This window comes from Vanacampus margaritifer, chromosome 18, assembly GCF_051991255.1.
Source record: "Vanacampus margaritifer isolate UIUO_Vmar chromosome 18, RoL_Vmar_1.0, whole genome shotgun sequence".
NCBI lineage: Eukaryota > Metazoa > Chordata > Actinopteri > Syngnathiformes > Syngnathidae > Vanacampus > Vanacampus margaritifer.
In genome coordinates, this window is record NC_135449.1 from 4,133,732 (window position 1) to 4,157,737 (window position 24,006).

The 24,006-nt window shown below is 40.0% G+C and overlaps 1 protein-coding gene and 1 long non-coding RNA gene across 7 annotated transcripts in view; one reads left to right on the plus strand and one right to left on the minus strand.

Annotated features, from left to right (window-relative positions):
• The window catches only part of LOC144038104 (protocadherin-15-like), a 113,258-nt gene that overhangs the window by 28,417 nt on the left and 60,835 nt on the right, over positions 1–24,006 (plus strand). For both annotated transcript variants that reach the window (XM_077550271.1, XM_077550270.1), the window contains 11 exons: positions 1,636–1,796; positions 2,755–2,910; positions 6,034–6,153; positions 6,708–6,818; positions 9,429–9,599; positions 13,231–13,339; positions 16,061–16,173; positions 17,454–17,660; positions 20,982–21,116; positions 23,068–23,217; positions 23,311–23,402. In XM_077550271.1, the coding sequence (XP_077406397.1) occupies positions 1,636–1,796; positions 2,755–2,910; positions 6,034–6,153; positions 6,708–6,818; positions 9,429–9,599; positions 13,231–13,339; positions 16,061–16,173; positions 17,454–17,660; positions 20,982–21,116; positions 23,068–23,217; positions 23,311–23,402 (1,525 nt within the window). The remainder of the gene's footprint in view (positions 1–1,635; positions 1,797–2,754; positions 2,911–6,033; positions 6,154–6,707; positions 6,819–9,428; positions 9,600–13,230; positions 13,340–16,060; positions 16,174–17,453; positions 17,661–20,981; positions 21,117–23,067; positions 23,218–23,310; positions 23,403–24,006) is intronic.
• LOC144038110 (uncharacterized) overlaps positions 1–24,006 on the minus strand; it is a 105,244-nt gene that overhangs the window by 25,258 nt on the left and 55,980 nt on the right. Inside the window, exon 5 of one of the 5 annotated variants that reach the window (XR_013289151.1) lies at positions 3,834–3,980. The exons of 3 other annotated variants lie outside the window; for them this stretch is intronic. This is a non-coding gene — a long non-coding RNA (uncharacterized LOC144038110). Of the gene's footprint in view, positions 1–3,833; positions 3,981–5,839; positions 6,222–24,006 lie in introns of those variants that run through there. One more of the 5 variants, XR_013289150.1, reaches the window with a different exon arrangement.

Below are 24,006 nucleotides of genomic sequence, written 5' to 3' on the forward strand. Positions count from 1 at the left end.
TAGATCAGCGCATCAGCACAAACGCTCATTTTCACCCTCAAGTCTTTATCAACAGCCTTTTATTATAGCGCATTTCTCGTTGTGCTTTATTGCGGCGGAATGGTTCTTTCTCTACCGAGTTACGGGTGTTATGCTAGCCCACAGTTATTCTCTGCTTTCTACACGTGGGTTATTTTAATCTGGCAGTCAGTCACACGTAAAGGGTGAGGCCACTGTGAAAAGAGCCGGTTTATATTACAAGCAATGTAAATGAGGTAAATTCGTTTTTATTTGTTAGCAGTACCTTTTTATTTGTTTTCCCTTAACCGTGAGAGACGAGTCGAGAAACCGGCAGACACCCGCCAGACCATATAGACTGAACCTCTGCGTGAATCTCATTTCGAACATAAAAAAAAAAAAGGCAATTTCATGAAATTCACCCCTCACCCCTTCCAGTATTCTGCGCAGCAGTGAATCACGTCAAGGCTTTTGACACGGTTTCCATGGGAGCGCAAAGGGCCGTGGCCCAATTGTGTGTTAAATATTAGATTGTGCAGATGTTGGATGTGGAAGCAAAAAAAAACAAAGATTTTTATGATTCTATTGAGACAGATGGCCACCGCCGTGCTATAAAGTGCATACATTTAGCATGTTTGCTGGGGCAAGCCTCAGTATGGCAAACGCGTTTGGGTCATTCTCATTCTTTTTTTTCGTCCAACAGACGACGTGGCATGCATTGCATCAATCTTTTTTAACAGGCGGAATGGCTCTTGAATTCTGTGGTCAAACACAAAATAGTTATGTGATTAATAATGCAGGACCCCGGGCATGGTAATGGGTCTCTGAAGACTTTGCTGCACAGCATATGTACTTTCAAGTAAGTTTCACTTGAAAACACATTTCTGTTCCAAGACGTCATCCCTGGGCTTGAGGTGGCGCTTATGGATGTTTATTTTTCATCTTTTAGCTGATGAGTGCGTCTCGTAGCTCCTTGTGAAAATGATCTGCTGCGAGTCGAGCGAGACGGAGATGATAGGACGACACATGCAAGCATTTAGAGCCAAATATATGTCGCTGTATCGACAGATCGTAATCATTTCTTTTATGGTCTGTGATATCTAGAAGGCACATCCAAAAGGAAGAGGGATGGGCGGAGTGATTTCAGAATACTATTTTGCCAGACGTACTGTCAACAGCATTGGCAAAAATGGAGGAAATAATTGCGGTGTCCCAAAGTCCTGAGCTTTAGGATAATAAAAAGTCTCCCAGTTACTTCCTGGTAGACTGCTAGGTCAGCGCTTCCAAATATGGACAAGCTTGCACCTGGGCGGTGTTGTCCTGTTGCAGCACCATGGCGAACACCAAGAAAACTAAGCGCAGTGTGAAAAGGACTTTACTTTGTTCCAGTGGTTTAGACCAGTGGTTCTCAACCCCGGTCATCGAGTACCCCTATCCAGCCAGTTTTCCATGTCTCCTTCAGCCAACACAGCTGAGGATCGTTATTAGGGTTCACGCAGCGCTGGCTGATTAGCTGTTTGAAAGACCTGTGTTGGGTTATAGGAGACATGGAAAACAGGCTGGATAGGAGTACTCGAGGACCGGGGTTTAAAAGCTGACGCATCTCATATCCATTCACTTCCCCTTCCTTCTCTTCAGGAACGTTGTTGGTGGAGAACATGCAAATCAACGGCGTGGCACAGGGGCCGGACCGAACCATCTCCTTGTCTCTGAGGGATAATCACAACTACTGGGTGATTCTGGACCCTTCCAAACAAGCCCTTTACCTCAACAGCACCGGACGTGTTCTCGACAGAGATGTAAGAAGGCAAAAATACTTTTTGAACCTGACCCGATGACTTATAAAAAAAAAAGGTTTGCTCCCCAAAAACGTATTAATACGCTCTATTTTAAATATCACCATGTTTTTTTTTTTAAATGTTAGAGCATACAGAAGGCTTTGATGCAGCCTCTGAACTGAAGACAACGGTTGAAGCAATGGTAGTTATTACAAAAAACGGCCAGCAGTTGGCAGCAGAGTATAAGAGATCGGGGCCATATTGCAAAAAGCTCTTTCCCCTTCTGGATATTCAAAGATTTGTGAATAATTATGAAACTTATATGCTATATTCTAATAGTAATTGCTGCGAAACAGAAACAGATAAAAAAATATATATAATTTTTTCCTGATGAAAAAAAGAGACTAATCTTTGTTTTGGTACGTCCCATGTTTTTTTAGAGCAATATAACACAATTATATATTCAAAGATTTGTGAATAATGATGAAACTTATATGCTATATTCTAATAGTAATTGCTGCGAAACAGAAACAGATAAAAAAAATATATCTATTTTTTTTCCAGATGAAAAAAGAGACTAATCTTTGTTTTGGTACGTCCCATGTTTTTTTATAGCAATATAACACAATATTTTGTGGGCCTTGCAAAATCAGTCAAAATCTAGTAATACAGCCGGGAGCGAAGGGGCTTGCTTCAGTGAAAATGGCTGAGAGTGAATAAGTTAGAGAGATTCAACTTCCTGGAGGAGCCCTAATGTCCATGCTCAAAAACAAAGGGTACTGATTGGTCAAGGGGTGATGTACGTAAATAAGAATCCTCCAGTTCCCAGATGTCTGTGAAGTGTGAAGCGAACTGAATTTGTAGTGAAAAGAACACGAAAATGATATGAAAACCGAAATACATTACATATGAATTATTTCAGCCTTTATTTACTGCTATTTTATAATTACACAACTTGAACTCTCCTTGTGTTTTTCAGCCTCCGTCGTACATTCAATCCATTGTGGTTCAGGTGCAGTGCACCAACGAGCTGGTTGGCACCGTGATACTGCACGAGGTCCGAATTGTGGTGCGTGATCGCAATGACAACAAGCCGCGTTTCCAGCAGCCCAGATACTACGTTGCCGTGAGCGAGGTAACAAGATACGCTTCAAGCAGCCCGCTTCTTATTCGCCGGCTGTCAATCAACCTGCCGCATGCAAGACTACAGTAGCAAGGACTGCGACGTTCCAAACAGAAACGCCGTCCAATCGATCAGTTGTGTCAAGTGTTCTTCTCTTGAGGGTCGAGTGACAACATTGACAGTTACAATGACTCTGAGAACTGTAAGCGGACTCTTTCCTTTGGATCCAGATGTCTCAACTCCAAAGTCAGACTTTAACTAAAAAAAACCTTACAGAAAAATATGCTTCAAAATTTTCAAACCAACTCCGCAGATGTGCTTTGTTTTTCAGTTGGCTTTTCTTACCACAGAATTCAACCAGTCATGACAAAGACCAAAAACCTGATGAGCTGGGATAGGCTCCAGTTAACCCATGACCTTAACTCTTTGACTGCCAGACGTTTTCAGAAAAGGGATGCCGTGGGTGCCAGCCGATTTTAAGCATTTTGACTGATCTTTCAAGGTCCATAGAAAATTATGTGTTTGGACTATGGCAACACACATACTGCCAAAACAAGATTGGACTCTCATCTTCCATCAGAAAAAAAAAGTTTGTTTCTACCTTATTCCGTTTTTGAGTAATCAACAATAGAAAATGGTTAGTTTCACCTGTTTTGAAAAAAAAACGTCTTTTAACGTCTTTGGCACTCCTCCATAGGATTTTATGAAACGTTATTTAACGTTTTTGGCAGTCAAAGAGTTAATGAGGTCAAGTGCTGTAGTAAAAGATTGGATGGATGGATTGTATTGCACTTTGGAGGTTCCACAGATTCATAAGCATCCGAAAGACATTTCAAAATCAGTTTCTCGGAGGCCTCCGCAAAAGTCTTTTAAATGCCAAACCTGTTGTTCCTCTGCTCTCCGCAGTCTGGGAAAGCATAATTTAAAGGTCCAACTGGATGTTGGCCTGCATGTTGGCGGCTGTTGCAGAATATCTCATTATGCAGTTTTCCACAGCCTGTCCAACTCAATCGGTCCTCTCAAGCCCTCTTTTTCTCTCTCCCCGGCATCATCAGCATCCACTTTTTGTGCAGCCCTTCTCCCTAAAAAAAAAAAAAAAAAAAAAACCTCCCCCCACCTCTGGCAGCTCTTCATCCTGTCACCTTTTCTCAACCTCGCCGCCCTTCCCTCTGCCACACTTGATATACTTCCCACTGTTCTCCTCCTCTGCCGCCTCATCACTCCCCGGGCAAAATGCGGCCCTTCATTCAAGCTGCCGCATCATTAGGAGATGCTTCGTTATTCAAATATGCATCGGGAACGTAACGGCTCTGGCTCTATGGCAGGCCCAGATAAAAAATGTGGTCGGTGTGGCTGTGATATATTTTTTTTTTTTAAAAAGGGATACATTTGCTCCCGTATGGGCGGTTCGGTCAAACTTGAGTGGGATTCTTCTCATTAGAAAGGCCATCAAATCACCTATTAAGTTATTACAAGTGCTCATAAGAAGGTACTCAGCTCATTTATGAGAACATCATAAAGGGAGTCATTGACATCATTGTGGAGGTTTTGGGCAAGAGGTTGAGATTTTTGCTGGACTTTATTATCTCGCTGTTTGCACGATACAAACGATAAATATAATTATGCAGGACATCAGTGATGGAGAAGCCAAATATACTTCATCATATGTTTCTCATGCTGTTTAGAGATTCACATTCTGGCACAGATCTAAAAAAAGCCCTTGGCTGTTGGAAACCAAAAAACAAAACAAAAATGTAGCATGGAAAATCATTGTTGGCAACATTTTATTTTTCATGTTGCGTGGCAAGTGTTCAACTGGAATAGACTTTTCCTCTACAATACAACAAATTCTCAGGGAAAATGAGTTCTCCTGCTGTGAGTATCCCGTGGTCTTAATTGAAAAGCCGCAAACTATAAAATGACTTGTTAGTTTGTATCCACGACACAGATAAACACTTCTCAAACTAACTAGTACTTTAGTTTAGTTTCTGCTAAGACGTTAAAAATATCAAACTATTATCGGGAAAAATCGCTGAGGGTGTGTTAGAGCAGGGACCAAATGAGATTGAGGTCCTGTCCTGTTTTCCTCTGAAGCTTAAGAAAAAGACTATGTTTCTTGAGCGCTGTAAGAATGGCAAAAGTCCAACATGTTTTCTTTGATTGGTCTGTCCTGAATGGGCTGATATTTAATCATGTCAGAGAAATGACCATATTTGGCCAATCCTGCTTGGACCTGCTTCTTTAGTGGTGTCATAAGTACGATCTAAAATAAATGAATAGAAATATGGGCTGCATTTTTTTAGTCACTGATACAGTAATTTCATAATAATTCATAAAATTGAGTTCAAATTAAAAAGATGTACTGTACTGTAAAAAAAACGGTGTGATAGTGATTTGTGTTGGTCATTTTTTTGCCACTAGATGGCATTATTGCATTTGAAAGGCATTGGTGACAGCTAAGTGCATTTTTCTTTTCATATTAAGAGCTATCTAATCTTTAACATGAAGTAACATGTATTTTAAATTGTAAAATACAACTTGACCCCAGTCTCCACAAATATATGGATTATTATTAAATGTATTACTGCAAAATTTTGACGTGGACGTGTCTGCTGGATTGCGACTGGAATTCCCCCAGTACAGGCTTTCCAAGTACGGGGCAGTCATTAATCGCGTGTTAAAAATTTTTTTGGTGGTGTTAAAGGAACTTTAAATTAAGTCTAAATTAATGCACTAATTTTGACACCCCTACTTTTTAATGTCTGTTTCTCTTTAATGGTGTCACTCTCCGTGTAGTATATAATTTATTGAATTTCAACTGAGGATCATTTTATTATATTGGAATCTCACTTTATTTAAAAAAAAAAAAAAAAAATGCAAGTTGAAACATATGTGAAAATCAAGTGTTTAGAAACACCATCCACCCTCATACAACCTACAATGAACAAAGACTTGCTAAAAATGGCCTTCCAGAAAGTCAGATATTATTAGCCCAGCACAAAAGGGAATTATCTTTTAGTCAACAAGATTCAAGTCCATGAAGAAAGTCAATTTTAGCTCAACCCTCAATGAGATGATTATTGGCCTTGGGGTATCTTGTCAGAGATGAATGAGAAATATCTCTTGTGTTTGCAGTTGACTCCAGTGGGCACCACCATCTTCTCGGGCTTTTCGGGCAACAATGGAGCGACCGACATCGACGACGGCCCAAACGGACAGATAGAATACACAATCCAGTACAACCCAAGAGACCCGGTGACTTTTCAATCAGCTCATTTGTCAGCAAAATGCATTTCATGTAACTTTTTCATGATCGAACCCATCTGAAAGTGACAGACGTCACAGCACTTTAGTTTGTGTCGCCTACATGACCTGCGTCTAAAAAAAAAAAAAAAAAAAAAAATGACAATCACGAATTTTTCAAAAATGACCCTTGGGGGCGCACACTGCAACTTTTTTTCTTTTAATCAACTTTTCAAAGCCCCGTCGACGATTCTGATTGGCTCAGTCCAATGAATCCGGTCTATCATTTCCTCTCTCTTTTCATCTGTATTGATTTGCCGGGAGCGTTTTTCTACCACAAGAGTGGCCATTTTTAGCCCTCCAGCACAGAAATATTCAACATCTAATGGAAAATCTCTCGCTTACCGTTTGCCTCAGATTTTTATTTTGATGCTACTTAGCCAAAGTTCATCAACGATACAAATACAATCCGCATCCTTAAATAAGACCTTTAACACACTGGCATCTACTTGAGGATATTTTGTCGTTATTAGCAGAGCGTAAGTGTGTTTTTTTTGTCTCTTCAGACAGCCAACAGAACCTTCGACATCCCGCTGACGTTGTTTGGCGCCGTCGTGCTCAGAGAACGCCTCAACTATGAGGAGATAACGCGCTACCTGGTCATCATACAGGCTAATGTGAGTTGTTACTCGATTCGGAATCGAAAGTGCTGCGCGGGGCCATTGGAAGGTGGCTAAAGGTAATCTGGGGCCAATAAAACGGCCTGCTGCTTGAGCGGGAATCAAGTTATGCAAATGAGCCTTATCATGGCAAAATTATTTACACAGTCTGGGACTATTTATGCTCTCTGAAGCCCGCCTTGAGGGAACCATGAACCCATCCTTAATTATCACTAATGTCTTTGTTAATGCCTTTGTTTTCCTACTTTTATTCCGCTGTCCTGTGAATGTTTTATTTGCAAACAAATACATTTTAGGATTCATCCATTAAGGCTTCTGTTGAGACAGGCCGACACCTTTAAAGCTCTTCAACAGAGCAAATAAACATTTTATGTCCTGAAGGGTTTTTATAGGGATGACGACGGAGCAAGCTTATCCTGCAATCTCCCGTAATATCTTTAATCTTCCATTAAAAAGCAGATTTCTTGGAATGGAAAAGAGCTTGGAAAAACACTCACCTATACCAAACAAACCATACATTTTGTTCATTCGCTACATTTCTTTAACTTGAGTCTCTTTTTTCATCAGGAAAAAAAAGTACATTTGTATCAGTTTCCAGTTTTGTTTCATCATTATTCACAAACCTGTTGAAAACACTGGGAAAAAGAGCTTGTTGCAACATGGCCCTGGCTGATCTCTTATACTCTGCTGCCACCTGGCTGGTCGTTTTTGTTATAACTACCTTTGCTTTAAGTAACCTCTTCAGGTCAGAGGCTTCATCAAAGTCTTCTGTATGCTCCAGCATAAAAAAGAAAAAAACGTATAACTACGTTTTTGGGACCGTGGCAATATTTAAACGAGAATGTTTATATTTGTTTTTGGGAGCAAATGAATTAGAAATTTGCTGGGACGTAAGCATCTAAAGAAATAAATAAAGAAAGTAACAAGTTGTTTTTGACAAAGTAAGAAGTCAAAGAGGTTGTCATGGCAAAAATACGCACAGTACACAGCGACTGCAGGAGTGAGTAATTCGAAGTTTCTACCGTATATCTTCACAAGTGACATCTTATCTCATGCACAAGGGCGGCAATCACCCTTGAGGAAGTTGATAAAGAACATTTTTTTTCCCTACCACACTTCATCTTGACCTCATCTAACTCAGCCAAAGTTAAGAATGAGTTCTTTCTCCAACACAATTTCCTTCTCCTGGGGTCGCTCAACCCCCAAAACGCGGAAATTTTCCAATATGAGAAGACGTGTGTGGTGTGTTAGAATTCATATTGATTTGATATTTTATTTGATTTCTTTATTTAACTATGAAAGCAAATGAGTTGACCAGTGGGCCCATTCTAGACTCAGTTATGCGCTGGACTGCTTAAAACCTCAAGGTAAAAAGTGATCAGATGAGTATTCTAAAGCTTTTAGGTAACAAAACGTCTGAGGAATTACTATTAAACCATTTAGTCTGAGGTCAACATTAGCCATCAAAAAGATATGCATAGTGGGAACGTCTAGTTCTGGTTCCTGTAACTAGTGTTACATTTGGAGGTTGCGCTCTACTGAAGAAACCTTAAGAGTTTAAGACTGATTCACTCCTTTGCTCCCCAAAACGAATAAAAAGGTTATATTTAAAATATTACCATGGTCCCAAAAACGTATGTATACGTTTAAAAAAAATAAAATAAAAAAATTATAATAATAATAATTATGCTAGAGCATACAGAAGGCTTTTATGCAGTGTCTGACCTGAAGAGTTGGTTTAAAGCAATGGTAGTTATTACAAAAAAAAAACGGCCAGCAGGTGGCCGCAGAGTATAAGAGATCAATTAGCAGGGATGTGATTTGACCAAAGTGAAATTATCTGAAAATTTAGCCGGGGGTCTGGGGGCCACTGGCACCCAGCTAGGTCCAGGGCAGTGCCCAGTGGGGGGGGGGGGAGGGGTGGAAGCATGAACAAATAATTATATCATGACCAAATGAAAAGTAACTCATATTAGAGCATACCACAAATGTCTTTGTTATAGCAGAAGATGTTATCTGTCGGAGTCATGTGCATACACAATGAACTACAAAAAAAAAAAAAAAAAAAAAAAATCGATTTTTTTTGTGGGGGGGGGGGGGATAAAAAAAGCGGAATTCCGCGAATTAGCGGAAAAATCCCATCCCTGAATTAGGGCCATGTTGCAACAAGCTCTCTTCCCCAGTGTTTTAAACAGGTTTGTGAATAATAATGAAACTTAGCTATAATCTAATGCCAATTGCTGCAAAACAGAAACAGATACAAATGTACTTTTTTCCTGATGAAAGATGAGACTCTAATCTTTCTTTTGGTAGGAGTTCCCTGTTTTTATAGCAATAGAACACAATATTCTGTGGGTCTTGCAAAATCAGTCAAAATCCAGTAAAACAGCCGGGAGCAAAGGGGCTTGCTTCAGTGAAAAATGGCTGGGAATTAATGAGTTAAGCAAACTCTTTGACTTAATAAACTGTATATTTCCATCAGTGACATTTTGTCTTGTGCACAAGGGCTTCAGTAAAATAATAACGTTCTTTACTTCCAATAATGTTTTGAATTTGGAGAACCGTTTAAGACCGATAAAGCAAATGGATGTACTTTTTTCCTAATAGGATCGAGCACCCAACCCCAGCGAGCGGCGCACCGCCACCACCACGCTGACCGTGGACGTCCTGGACGGCGACGACTTGGGGCCCATGTTTCTTCCGTGCACGCTCATCGGAAACACCCGCGACTGCAGTCCCATCACGTACAAGTCCAACGTGCTCGAGCTGACGGAGCCGGTGAGGGACTTGATAATCACTGCTCTCCTAACTTTATTGCTCTTTTGACTTTAACATTTGGAACGTGTAAGAGTTTTGATTTTCGCAAATGCAGTTGCTTCACTGTGGCGCGCTTTCCCAAGCCGCATCTTACTTTGCATTTCTACGGCGTTTATATTATAATAATCCTACTTTGTAAACATGACAAACTCGCTAGAATCCTCAAGCTTGCACTCAATAGTATATAGCCTGTGGAGCAGTCACGCTTTTACTGGACTGTCTTCATCCTGTTGTTTATCTTGTCGTCGTTCATACACATGCACCCGTCGTGAAGACCCTGGGAAATATCGCAGACACAGTCAAGAGCGGTCTGAGGCGCAACGGTAGTAAATCAAGTTTACAACCTGCTGTTTGGAGAAGTCGCAAGCAGACGCCGACAAGGACGGGCTTTTACGATAGCGAGGTGGTTTTCGTCCAAATGAGGCAGATGAGGAGAAAGCGGCAGTACTTGGAGGGTTGCGTTTCAAAGTTGAGCTTTTTAAGCTATTTTGCAGCGATTGGAATCACGTTTCGTCGCTGTTGGAGATAAAATCGAATCGTTCATACAAACGCAGCCTTCAATATTAAGTTCAACCTGAAATTGGCACATACATTGGGGAGAGTTTTAACTATGACCAGTAAATTGGGCTTACTCACATTAGCCACTGGAGCAATTAGTTGATTAGCAATGATGGCAAGAGCTTGAAGTCGATTAATTGGCTTTGTTTTGACATTAACTACATGGATGTGAGAAGGGTGTTGGGCCCAGGCAACAAACTAGCAGTGGCTATTAAAAATGAGACCGTGACGGGGGTGGGGCAACTGAGGTTGTATTTAGCAGTTACACAGAAAATAAATATATCAATTCAAATCCTCAAATAGTCGACGCCGACTTGACTATCATCGCCTTAGCATGGAGTGGAACAAAATGTGAAGTTGATCCAATACAAGAATAACTTTTTAACATCTGTAACTTTCATCTATTCTAAATATAAACAATCTTTATGTCAGGGTGGGCGTGAGTGGTTGAGGGATGGTGGACCCAAAATGCGGGCAAGCAAGGCAGTGAAAGAGGAATGAAGTGCAATATGAGCGCCTTTAATGAAACATAGGGAGAAAGGTGAGCAGACAATCGCGACAGACTTCCCTCTCCCCAGCCACTTCAACCAGCTCCTCTAGCCAGCCGAGAGACTTAGTGTCCCATCCAGCACATCCCTGGGGCCTCCCCGCTGGTGGGACATGCCCGAACCACCTCAACTGGCATCTGGCCAATATATTACATTATATAACAGTGTTTCCCACAGATTTGAAATCTACTTGGGTGGGTCTCAGTCCTGTTACTACGTCTCCTCTAGCCTCACGATCCACAAGTGAGTGGCGGCGAACTAACGTTACATGCGGTAAATCCTGTCGCCCCCCCCCCCCCTCTTTTTAAATATATATTTATTTTAATTTCTTGAAAACTTCTTGGGTGGTGGCCAATTTAATTGGGTGGCCCGCCCAAGCATTAACATGGTGTGGGAAACACTGCATAATATTAATATATTGCATTTAAAAATATATATATATATATATATTGGGGATGTGGTAAAACAATGAGTGATTACCGATACCAGGTTATCTTACGCTTAGCTAACTTGTGTTTTTATGATGTCGCATCCTGTGATGTGCGTTTGTGAACGGGCGACATCACAACAAATGGGATGACTGCGAGAGTGCCTGTACGTGTGCCTGCTATACTTTCCATCTTGTTTGCATGTTTATCATCAACACACTCAGTTTCATTTACAGCCTCTTTATGCCACCCCATTACTCACCGTAACTTCTTCCGTCACTGTGCTACACACACACACACACACACACACACACACGCGCCGGCGAGATGCATAGCTCATGATGGGGCTTGTAACTTGACTGCCGACGGCGCGTTTGCGAGATCACAGCAAGCCTATACGAGTGTGTGCATCTGTGATGCGTTCAAGCACATTTGTGAATATGGACAGCCCCCCCCCCCCCCCGCTTGACATTTTACAGCTTTGGTGATTGTGGATTTCTTCCAGTGGGGTTACTGCTGCTATTGCGCAGGGATCAGCATATTGCACCCGTATAAGTCATTATTATTGTTGGACCATTTAATTGCGGAGTGTGTGTGTTTGTGCGGATATGACGGTGCATGTGCGAGTGTGTCTGGCTCTCTCCCTAGTTTGTGTTTATTGATGTTATATTTTGTGTGTGGTTTTGTTTTATTTGGACCACACGTAGAGCTGAATATTGTACTTACCAGAAATGGATTTTTCTTGTTTTCCTCTCATCTAATAGCTTTTCTACGGTTGTATTTCTATCCCAATCTCATAAAAATTGATATTTTAGCTCATACTGTTTTTCATCAGTAAAAAAGGCAGACCGTCAATATATTCTTTATTTTCCTGCCTGAAATAATGTGTTATAAGAGTTCTTCATTTTTCTCGTCTACTACTTATAAGGTGGGCTTTCCATTGAGCTTTAATAGAGAGGCATCTTTAGATACGAGCTGTCATTATGCTAAAGCATACGGAAGGAAGGCTTTGTTGCAGCCTCTGAACTGAAGAGAATGGTTGAACCGATCGTAGTTTTTACAAAAACGGCCGGCAGGAGGCAGCAGCATAGTACAATAGATCAATCAGGGCCACGTTGCAAAAAGCTCATTTACCCACAGTTTTAAACAGACTTGTGAATAATGATGAAGCTTACCTATATTCTATTGCTAATTGCTGCAAAAACAGAAACAGATAGAAATATACTTTTTTTCCTGATGAAAGAAACAGAAAGTTACATTTAAAATATTACCATTGTCCCAAAAACGTATGTATACGTTAAAAAAAAAAAATAATAATAATATAATAATAATAATTATGCTAGAGCATACAGAAGGCTTTTATGCAGTGTCTGACCTGAAGAGTTGGTTTAAAGCAATGGTAGTTATTACAAAAAAAAACGGCCAGCAGGTGGCCGCAGAGTATAAGAGATCAATTAGGGCCATTTTGCAACAAGCTCTTTTCTCCAGTGTTTTAAACAGGTTTGTGAATAATAATGAAACTTAGCTCTATTTTAATGCTAATTGCTGCAAAACAGAAACGGATACAAATGTACTTTTTCTTCCTGATGAAAGATGAGACTCTAATCTTTCATTTGGTAGGTTCCATGTTTTTATAGCAATAGAACACAATATTCTGCGGGCCTTGCAAAATCAGTCAAAATCTATTCAACCGCCAGGAGTGAAGGGGGTTGCTTCAGTGAAAATGGCTGTGAAGGAATGAGTATCATTTGAGCAACTGATATTTGAACACAACCAAGCACAAACACATTTACAGTCAACATTCAATATAATACTGACAGTTACAGTATATATTCTTTATCCTCTGTGAGGAACTGGGCTATATATACTGTACAGTGGTGTGTGTGCAGTATATCCACCTTACTTGCACTGCCCTCCAGGTGGCCAAACTCACATAAGCTCTTGTTTGCATTTAGATAAGTAGAATCATGTGACCTTATCAAGGGGCCACAATCCTTTTCATATTTGAACCCTTAACACTGTTCAATAAAACAAAGCCAACTGCGCTTGTGTCTCCAGAACAAGGTGAAACCCCTCAATGTGACTCCGCCCATTCAGGCCGTGGATCAAGACAGGAACATTCAACCTCCATCGGACAGGCCGGGAATTCTCTACTCCATCCTTATTGGTGGGTAAAAAATAAAAATAAAAATGTCTTTCTAGAATTAACCCACATCATCAATCCAAGTACTTTTATTTATATCACAGACATTAAGACAAATATGCAAATATCACACACACGAGCTATTCAAAGAGTGCTCCAAACCAGCATGATTGCACAGTTCAGCGTCTGAGCCGCAACAAAAGTTTCTTCTTTCCTACTACCAACGTGCAAGTCGCTCTAAATGGACTGACATGCCTGACACGGACTCGATTCCGACACTCTCCAAAGCGAAACTAATCCCCGTCTGAGGCAGGATTATGAGAGACACAGTCACAAACACAACATCAGGAAAAAATAAAACTCTCTCGCAACCTCGTGGCTACGCTGCCATCTGTTATTTGAGTGAGTGAAAGAATCAAATAACTTGCTTAATGCCTAATTGATGCTTTCTTGTTATTAGCAGTAAGCGGAATGTTTCTTTCTTTCTGTCTGCTGACATTTAAATTCAAAAGTTGAACCGATTTACACAATCGCAGCTTTATTGCCCAAAGTTTTCATTCCCGCACAATCGTGTCTCAGTGACATTTCCAATGAATGTACCCCCCCCGAACAGCACATATTGATTTTAAACTTCTTGGGGGTTTGCATTATTAAGTCCTAAATGTTGTTTCTTTTTGGTTCAGTTGCAAAGATTAGGTCAGAATGATTACTGACCAAGTTGAAATGATTGTTTTTGGGATACAGTCGAGTTTTTTGGGAAACAAACTGAATTGTGGCAAAAGGATGAGTCACAGCTGGAAATTGCAATCAGCCAACTGTTTTCATCCAACCAAGACAGTTTTCATGTAATGCATATTGATGTCAATGGAGGGGAATAATAAAAAAATAAAACGTTACTCTCATGTATTAAGGCGCCAGATTATAGTGTCTTGCCAACGTCTACATTTGGGAGCCTACCAATGTGGACAGATTGATAAAATCATTAATCAACATTAACATCGGAATTTCTGGGATTGTCAGGACGATTCCACGTAAACGAAATTCACTTCATGAACTATCATTTTCTATCGCAATTGTGTCCTCATTGTGGGAATGTTGAACAGCTTCAACTTTTCCCCCATTCATTTGCTTTGAAGTCAAACTTGCCACGCCCACTCCCATACATCCAACTGATCATCATGACCAGCTGTCTGATGGTGCTCGGTGGGGCAGTCGGTAAAGTGCATTGTCCAGTAACCAGGAGGTCACAGGTTTGAATCCCATCTCCGACTGTACGTTTTGCTAAGTGATAAACATGTATACCAACTGACTATCATATCAGGAAATGGATTATAATTTCACTGAAATGATAAAATGCATGTTAGCGTTCAACATCAGATGACACTTTTCAAATAATATCTATATTATATAAAATATCTGCCTCAAATAAAAACCAAATATCAAAATTTATAGAAACATGGTCTACGTATATAGAATTTTTTAACCTAATTCCGGTTACTTAATTCTGTCTGTTAGCGAGAGCCACTACATCGTGATAACTTACATTGATGTTTCTGCATTTGGCAATTTATTATTATATTATATTATTAGTATGGGATTTTTTTTTAATGGGCTTTAGGTGAACTGATGAATACACACACGCTCGCACGCACGCACGCACACACACACACACACACACACGCACATACTCACCCACATACAAAAAAAAAAGTATATATATATATATATATATATATATATATATATATGTGTGTATATGTATATATACACACATATATGTATATGTATTTAAAAAAAAAACAACAACAAAAAAACATTTATTAAATTTTTTTTAATTGATTTGTTGGTTTAAAAAAAAAAAAAAAAAAGGAGAGCAATGATGATGTCAAATCGAATGAACAATACTGAGCTCTAAAAAAAAAAAAGATGACACTTTTCAAAATGAATACGCTATTAGCAATGCTTTTGAACAAGTCAAGTTATCTCAGTGGTTAGCGCAATTTATCTTTTCGATTTACTTCATACGCACATGCATTCAAATCTTAGCTTTCAGCTAATAGCATTCCGCTTTTCAGCATTCCCACGCAATTTCTGCAGAAATTGCACTTTGTCTCGTTAGGCTTGTAGGTGAGCTAGGCGGGGTGCAGCACTCTGGACTCGTCGCCAGCTAATCACAAGGCGTTATCAACCTCCACACTTGATAAAAAATGAACCACATCTAAAATCAATTGCACCAAAATTAGTTTGAAGTGAAGCAAGTCTATCAAGTGGAAAATGTGGCTTCAAGCCTGAATGTATATTTCAGAATGAAAAAAAAACAGTCTTTTTTTTAAAGCTGTTTGAGACAGAACCCATGGACAATAAGACCACCACTCAAAAGGGACTTGAACTTTCTTGGAGGCCAGCGTCCCTAATCTGAAGCCAGTCAAATAAATAAAAACTTTTTAAGACGCTGCTCACTGGCCGGATGCGATTGCGCACGTGTGCCGCTTCGGCCGCCGCTGCCAGCGCTTGATTTCCCTGCAGAGCAATGCAGCATTCCAAAGTACCGCATATGTCTAAAGAGTGAGCATCCCACCCGTGGAGAACAGCATTAAGCGTGCCTATCCCCTCTCTCTCTCTCGCGCTGTAATACTCTGCACCAAGACACCCAGCAGGAGACCATTTATTGATTTTTAACCCAATTGTGGATTTTTTTTTTTCCTCAATTCCACTTTTGGTATATATTTTTTCCTCCTCTCACAGGCAAACCAGAGTCCTACGCGGAATATTTCAGCTTGAACAGAACCACTGCTGAGCTTTTGCTGCTGAAGCCCATTGACAGAGAGCAGCACCGCAAATTCGATCTGGTTGTGAAGGTGAGAGACTGTGGACGTTTAACGTGAGCAAAGAAAATCACAGGTCAGGGGCTTCTCGGGCCATCGATGTGCCAATAGTTTATCCGGAAACGGTAGTACAGATTAGGGACTAGTTATTTTTTAGAATAGTCAGAAGACAGCATTACAATTAATTAAATAATTAATTCCAATAATTAATTAATAAAATTTAATGAACTCGTTCAAACACAAAAACGTGTAAAAAAAAATTACAAAAAATAAATCCTTAAAAAATTTGTTTACTGTTTTTTTAATATGTTTTTTTATGCAAGAGCATACAAAAGGCTTCGCTGCAGCTTCTCACATGAAGAGGTGGCTTAAAGCAATGATAATTATTTCAAAACACGGCCAGCAGGTGGGAGCAGAGTATAAGAGATCAGCCAGGGCCATGTTGTAAAAAGATCTTTTTGCCAGCGTTTTTAACAGGTTTGTGAATATCGATGAAACTTACTATGATAATATTCTATTGTCAATTATTACAAAACGGAAACAGATACAAATATACTTTCTTTTCCCCGATGAAAGCAGAGACGCTAATGTTTGGTAGGTTCCATGTTTTTATAGCAATAGAACACAATATTCTGTGGGCCTTGCAAAAGCAGTCAAAATACAGTAAAACAGCCGGGAGCGAAGGGGGGTTGCTTCAGTGAAAAAGAATGGGAGTGAATAAATTAATATATTTAAAAAAAAAAAAAAAAAACTCCTTTCTTGTCATTACAATTGTGGCCGTGTTGCTAAGCAGTAGAAATGTGACGACTCGGGATTAATTCTTCATTTGTTACCGTTTTGCTGCCAAAAATAACTGTAGCTGAAAATTAATACTAACACAGCATGAATTAGATAACAGCATGCTCACCATTATATTAATCTTCTGGAAATAGTAAAAACATTTTTTTAAAGCTGGGATAAGTCCAACTCTGCGTATAACATTGAGCCACAGCTAACCATTTCCTCAAACAGAGACTATTAGAAATCCTCGATTATTCCGTTCTCATCATGAAAAGCAGCATACTTGGGACCAAAGCTGATTGGCCAACGTGTTGTTATTTCACATGCACATCGCAACGTGGCCTCCAACAACACAAGCCGAATCCAAGGTGTTAATTACCATCCAGTATCATATTGCGAACCAACAGATGCTGGCAGAGGAAATCTATTATTTATTTGATGCGGCAGGATCAGCCACTGGATTCAAGAACAACCACGTATGCTAACAAAGCGCCGTGATATCATATTTTTTTGGGTTGTTCCTGTGATTGTAGGCAGAGCAGGACAACGGCCACCCGCTGCCGGCTTTCGCCAGCCTCCAGATTGAGGTGCTGGACGAGAACAACCAGGCGCCGTATTTCCTGGAGAGCAGTTACCACGGCTACGTGGTGGAGGGCTCGCCGGTGGGAACGACGGTTGCGGGCAACGCGAGTCTGTCGGACCCTTTGGCCGTGGTGGCCCTGGATAATGATGTGGAGGAGGTGAGCTTGAAAGCATCCCGGGGCGTGTGATTAAGCAAAGGCCGTGAGAGCTGCTTCATTATTAAGAATGAATGATCTCAGGCTTATCAGATGGGAGATAGCGCGTATTACAAGGAGGGATCAGTTGACTTAAGTGGCACCGCAAGGCTAAAGGCTTTTTTTTTATTGTCACATCATGAAGGAATGAGATGCAGTATGGTCATAGATATTACAGGCGATTAAAATATTTATTGAGTGATTTTTTTTTTTTTTCATCGGATATTATTAGTTCCATTTTTCCATCTAAATGAATGGAGGGTACTGCATGCCTAGGTGGCGCAATTGAGTGATTTTTTTTTGTTGTTGTTGGCATTTTTCCATTAGTTCCACTTTTCCATCTAAATGAATGGAGGGTAATTTCAGATAACACTTTTCCATATAAATTTCAACTTGCCTCAAAAATTCACAACTGTTCTTTTTATTCATTTATTCAACTACAATTTATACTTTGTCATTTTCACATAATTGATCTTCTAATTTACTTCATAAGCATTCAGCTTTCAGCATCCCCATGCAATTTCTAGCAGAAATTGCACTTAGTCTAGTTACATTTATGACTGCTAAATTTTGACGTGGACGTGTCTGCTGTGTTGTGACCACCAGTACAAGCTTTCCATTCAAGGGGCGGTCTTTAATCGCATGTTAAAAAAAAAAATTGTGGCATTAAAGGAAATTTAAATTAACTCTAAATGAACGCACTAACTCTGACAATTATCTCCCCAAAAAAAAAAAAAATCCTTAACTCTTTGACTGCCAAAAACGTTAAATAACGTTTAGTAAAATCCTATGGAGGAGTGCCAAAGACGTTAAAAGACGTTTGTTTCAAAACAGAGGTGAAACTAACCATTTTCTATTGTTGTTTACTGAAAAACGGAATAAGGTAGAAACAAACTTTTTTTTTCTGATGAAAGATGAGAGTCCAATCTTTCATTTGGTAGTATGTGTGTTTCCATAGTCCAAACACATAATTTTCTGTGGACCTTGAAAGATCAGTCAAAATGCTTACTTAAATCAGCTGGCACCCACGGCATCCCTTTTCTGAAAACGTCTGGCAGTCAAAGAGTTAACCCTAACCCTTTTGAAATTGGAATTGGCCATCTGTTTTCTAAAACTAAATAAAACAACCGTTTACTCACAGCCCTAAAATGAATACAATTCAACTTGTCATTGCCATTTTGTGCCTGTTGACAATTAAGACGCCTCCAATTAAAAACACTTCAGTTTGTAAGGATGAAATCCATTAGAAATGAGACCCTCAAGCATGAAATGTGATTATAATGTTTGTCATTTTACTTTCCCAAATAAACATGAATATTAATGATGTTTGTAGACCCGCAGTACAAGTCAGCCACTGTGCGTGACTGAATTTATTTTGTTTTGTAGGTGACAGCCAATGAGATGCCTGTAGGTACCATTTGAGTTAATATACCTTCTGTCTTTCTCTTTCTCTGTTGAGTGGTGTAGTTAGGCGTTATTGACTGAAACAGATTTTAGCCTCCCCCCCAAAAAAAAATCAGCAATCGTTTGACCTTTCCAGAAATTTACATGCTAACATGTAAATTTGTCAAAGTGATGCGATAACGCTAGAAGCTTACGAAACAGTGTAAGAGACTGTTAGACTTTACACAGATCTGATAAGATGGATTGGATCGGCGGATATTTTGCATTTTGTGCAAAATTTGTGATCGGTCATAATGTCATCATTTACCGATCAATCAGTGATGTTGTTGATTGGATCCACAAAATAAGATCCGCCAGTTTTTTCAGTTTGGTCGGATTTTCCCCCAATATTTTTTTCAATTTTTTTGAGAATTTCTAGAGTTAATTGTTATTATTTTCCCAATGTATTTGTGCGGGCGTCAATTAAACGCAAATTTGCCCAATCCCCTGCGAATAGCGGGCGTCGACCATACTGTACATACACAACTTGGATTGATTGATTGTTTTTTTTTTTTTTTACTCGATCGGCTCCAACATCCTGATCACGTAAAACTTACTGGTTATTGTCTACTAAACATTCAGACTTTCAATCTTGAGGCGCCATGATGCTGCACGGCTCCTGCATTGTGAGAATACTTGTCAGACTGTTCAAGACTCCAACAGTTATTTGATTTTTTTTTTCTCAAGCTATTCAACACTTTAAATTGGTTAATAATTCATAAAAACAAAAACAAAAAATGGACGACATGGGAACTGATCATTAGTATCAATTAAATAAAATACATTAAAATGGTCCTGCTTGGACGTACAATGTTAAAAAAAAAAGTGTTTCCGATGAGTGTGTAGCTATTTTCCCGAACAAGTATGTCAATGTGCAGCATGGCAGCAATACTAATGCTGCCCAAATGTTGCTATAAATAGCAGCATACAGCGGGTGTTTTTTTTTAATCCAACCTATAGTTGATTCTGGAGGCGTAGAGCCAACGCAACATGCTCACAACGTGCTACTATAGAAGCTAGCGCCCGCCGTTTTCTGCCCTTCTCTGGAATTGTTTCAAATCTGCTTTTGTGTTGATTGCTCTTTTTAATGTGACGCAAAAGCGTCTTAAGTGCCTTTCACCTATAGGATGAAATGTACTCTGCCGTGGCGTCGTTATCACCGATCGCTTGCCTTGCTTAAGATGTAGCACAGGCCTCTTGACACATTCAAGCTTTGCCTGCCCTTGTAGCACCGAATGGTCTTTGTGCAGATAATCTGCTTATGAATGCTTGTAGCCAATGATATACGTTGACTTCTTTTAAATATTGCTTACTCGTGGCTTTCCTCCAGCGCTAAGGAGCAACAATGATGATAACGGCCATCGCTTTTTATGCGCGCGTGCTTATTTATGACTCAATATTGGCGCCGGCTACATCGGCAAAATTGTCACACGCGAAGCAGCCTTATCTGAAGGAGAGCGCACACATGCACGTCCATGTTAAGAATGCTAAGGCGGAAATATTCGGCTGTATTATCATTTCTTTGCTCGCAGCTATTTCATGCATGAAGGTACGATAGTTTTTTTTTCTCTGCACACACACACACACACACACACTCATTTCGACATTCATTAATAAGCACATGGGCCATATAATAATACAGTGTAACCGTTTCATAACAAGAATAGATCCACCCTTGATTATTCACATGCTATTTCATCAAGAATCCAATCTGCATACCATGAACATACTCTGTCACTATCTGGCCGTTCATCAATGCTTCCTTTGCACTTTGTTAAAAAGGAATTGACAACTCTCCCCCCCTAATGACTGCCTGTCTATCTCTATCCATCATCCATCCAGACCAGGGATCCTCAGCTGCAATTGTCATTGGACAGCTACTCAAACATGTTTGCCGTGTCAACCAGCGGAATCGCAAGATACCTGACTCTGGTGCAGCCGTTGGATCGAGAGGCACAGGACTCCTACACCTTTATGGTAAGCCCGAAATTGGTGATGTCATTAGAGCACGACTGATAGAGGATTTTTTTGGGGAAAGCTTATACCGGCTTGAATTTTGTTTGTTAAATTTAGTTGGATTCAATTTCTTCACAGTGGATTTGTTGTTTTTGTTTAATCCATTCATTTTACTTACATTTTTATGAGTTGTATTTTTTATTTCATTTGGTGTATTTATTATGTCCGTAAGGTAAAAAAAAAAAACATCACGGTAAGTATTACATTTTAAAATAACCACCCAGTTACATATTGACCGACGTCGGTTTATCTGTGATATTCTATTAACTCATTCAAACCCAAAAACGTCTTTCACTCCCAAAAACGTATTTATACGCTTTTTATGTTTTGTTTTGTTTTTTATGCTAGAGCATATAGAAGGCTTTGATACAGGCTCTGGCATAAAGAGGTGGCTTAAAGCAATGGTAGTTATTAAAAAGAAAAAGAAAAAAAAAGGCCAGCAGGTGGCAGCAGAGTATGAGAGCTCAGCCAGGGCCACTTTGCAATGAACTCTTTTTGACAGTGTTTTTAACAGGTTTGTGAATAATGATGAAACTTAGCTATATTCTAATGCTAATTGCTGCAAAACGGAAATAGATAGAAATATACTTTTTGTTCTGATGAAAGAAAATACACTTTTTTTGGGGGGGGGGGGTAGGTTCCATGTTTTTATAGCTATAAAACAAATATTCTGTGGACCTTGCAAAACCAGTCAAAATCCAGTCGAGCAGCTGGGAGCAAAGGGGGTTGCTTCAGTGAAAAAGGCTGGGAGTGAATGAGTTAATCAGTACAATTAGTCGACCCACCGATTTACCAGTCGGGCACTAGATGTCAAGTATTCACAGTCTGTACCGCTGCTTCTAATAAAAAATACTCTGGTAAAACTAGAGGTACTGATTCAACTACTTTCCTTAAGTATAAGTAAAAAGGTACAGACAGTACATGTCCCTACAGCTTTTTTTAACGTTGTGAATTGAGTAACAAAAAAACAAGAAATATAAATAGCCGTTTCAAACGTAGGAAGTAAAAGTCATCAGAAAAATTGTGTAAATACAGACACCTTCAAATCTACTAAAGTACAGTTACGAAGTACCGGTATTTGTACTTTGCTACTTCCCGCCAGTGCCGAATACCGACATGAAAAACAGAAAACCTGACGACAATAAGAAGTCCGCACACTACATACGGCTCACTCGATATAAATTGTCATGGCTATTATGCTAATTCGCTCACTTCCTGTCTTGAAAAGTCAATGCTCGATCCACGCTTTGCTTCTTTTGTTGTAGCCGTCATCCTGCAGCCCTCCCGGCTCTCGCTCCTATTTCGGTGCAATCTCATTTAGCCGTGTCTTTACTGACGGGGGCACGGCGAGGCTGCCCTGTCGCCACATAATATAGAGCCAAGCTGGAAGCGTGCTTACGCGTCGAGCTGCGCCCCGGTCACGGCGCCGGCATTGTGCGTGCGCGGAATTGCGTCGGCGCGTCTCCGCTTGTCCTTGAGAGCCCATGTAGATATTTGGAGGAGATAGAGGAAGGAAAAAAGGTATTGATTGGAGAGAAGTACTGTACGGTAATCAGACCAACGTCTTTGAGGCGAAATGAAACTACTGAGAGAGGAGACGCGAGGCTGGCTGGGTGATTTTCATTTAAACAAGTCCATCAAGCTCTCGGCTGATGAGCCCAGCGAGTAGATTGAACATACACGCAGTTTCTAATCTTCATTTTAGTTGACATCCAACTAAAATGTATCTTTTGTAATCTGGAGAACGCAGCAAGCATGACATCACGCGTAGGCCGCGGTGGCGTGCAGCGCGTTATTTTGATGGAATTGTATTGGTTTAGAAGACTGAAAAGGCGCATAATGAACCTTATGTTCATTGATGTTTTTGTACCAATTGAAATGTAACTGCCGTCTTCTGTGTTTGTTGCTGTAGCTGCAAGCGTCAGACGGCGTCCAGCGGAGCGCCCCGGTCGCCGTGACGATAACCGTGTTGGACGCAAACGACAACACTCCGACGTTTGCCAACGTGTCCTATAATGTCCACCTGTACACAGACATGATGCCCGGAGAAACGGTGCTGCAGGTACGATTGGACTCGCGCGCCGCATGCATCTGCAATGATGGGAGTTTATTGTGTTAATTTTAATCAATTTTTTTTTATTTTTTATTTTTGCAGCTGTCAGCACTCGATAAGGATGAGGGTCCCAACGGACGGGTTACCTATCGAATTTTAGCGGGGGATCAAGGGCAGTTTCTTATTGGCAACAGGTAAGTATATTGTTAAAATTACTGAAAAAAATATATTACAAATGCCAATGTGGAGTAAACAGTTTTGACTGGGCTATGTCATTTGAACATAATGCAAAGTGGTTCGAACGACTTGGAAAAGTGGTTCCAAAGTCTTGACAAAGTCATTTGAACGTATTTCAAAGCGGTTTGAACGTGTTGATGAAAGTCGTTTGAAAATATTGGTAAAACGTAGGCTGAATGCTAACAGAACTTAGCATGAGCATTTGGCATTTCAATAAGTTGGCTCAACGGAAATCATGCACTGCAGACATAATAAAAATAAAAAAAAAGACAAATGCCAATGTGGAGTAAACAGTTTTGACTGGGCTATGTCATTTGAACATAATGCAAAGTGGTTCGAACGACTTGGAAAAGTGCTTCCAAAGTCTTGACAAAGTAAATTGAACGTATTTCAAAGCGGTTTGAACGTGTTGATAAAGTCGTTTGAAAATATTGGTAAAACGTAGGCTGAATGCTAACAGAACTTAGCATTAGCATTTCAACAAGTTGGCTGAACGGAAGTCATGCACTGCAGATATAATAATAAAAAACATTAAAATTACAAATATTTTTTTTTCTTTAC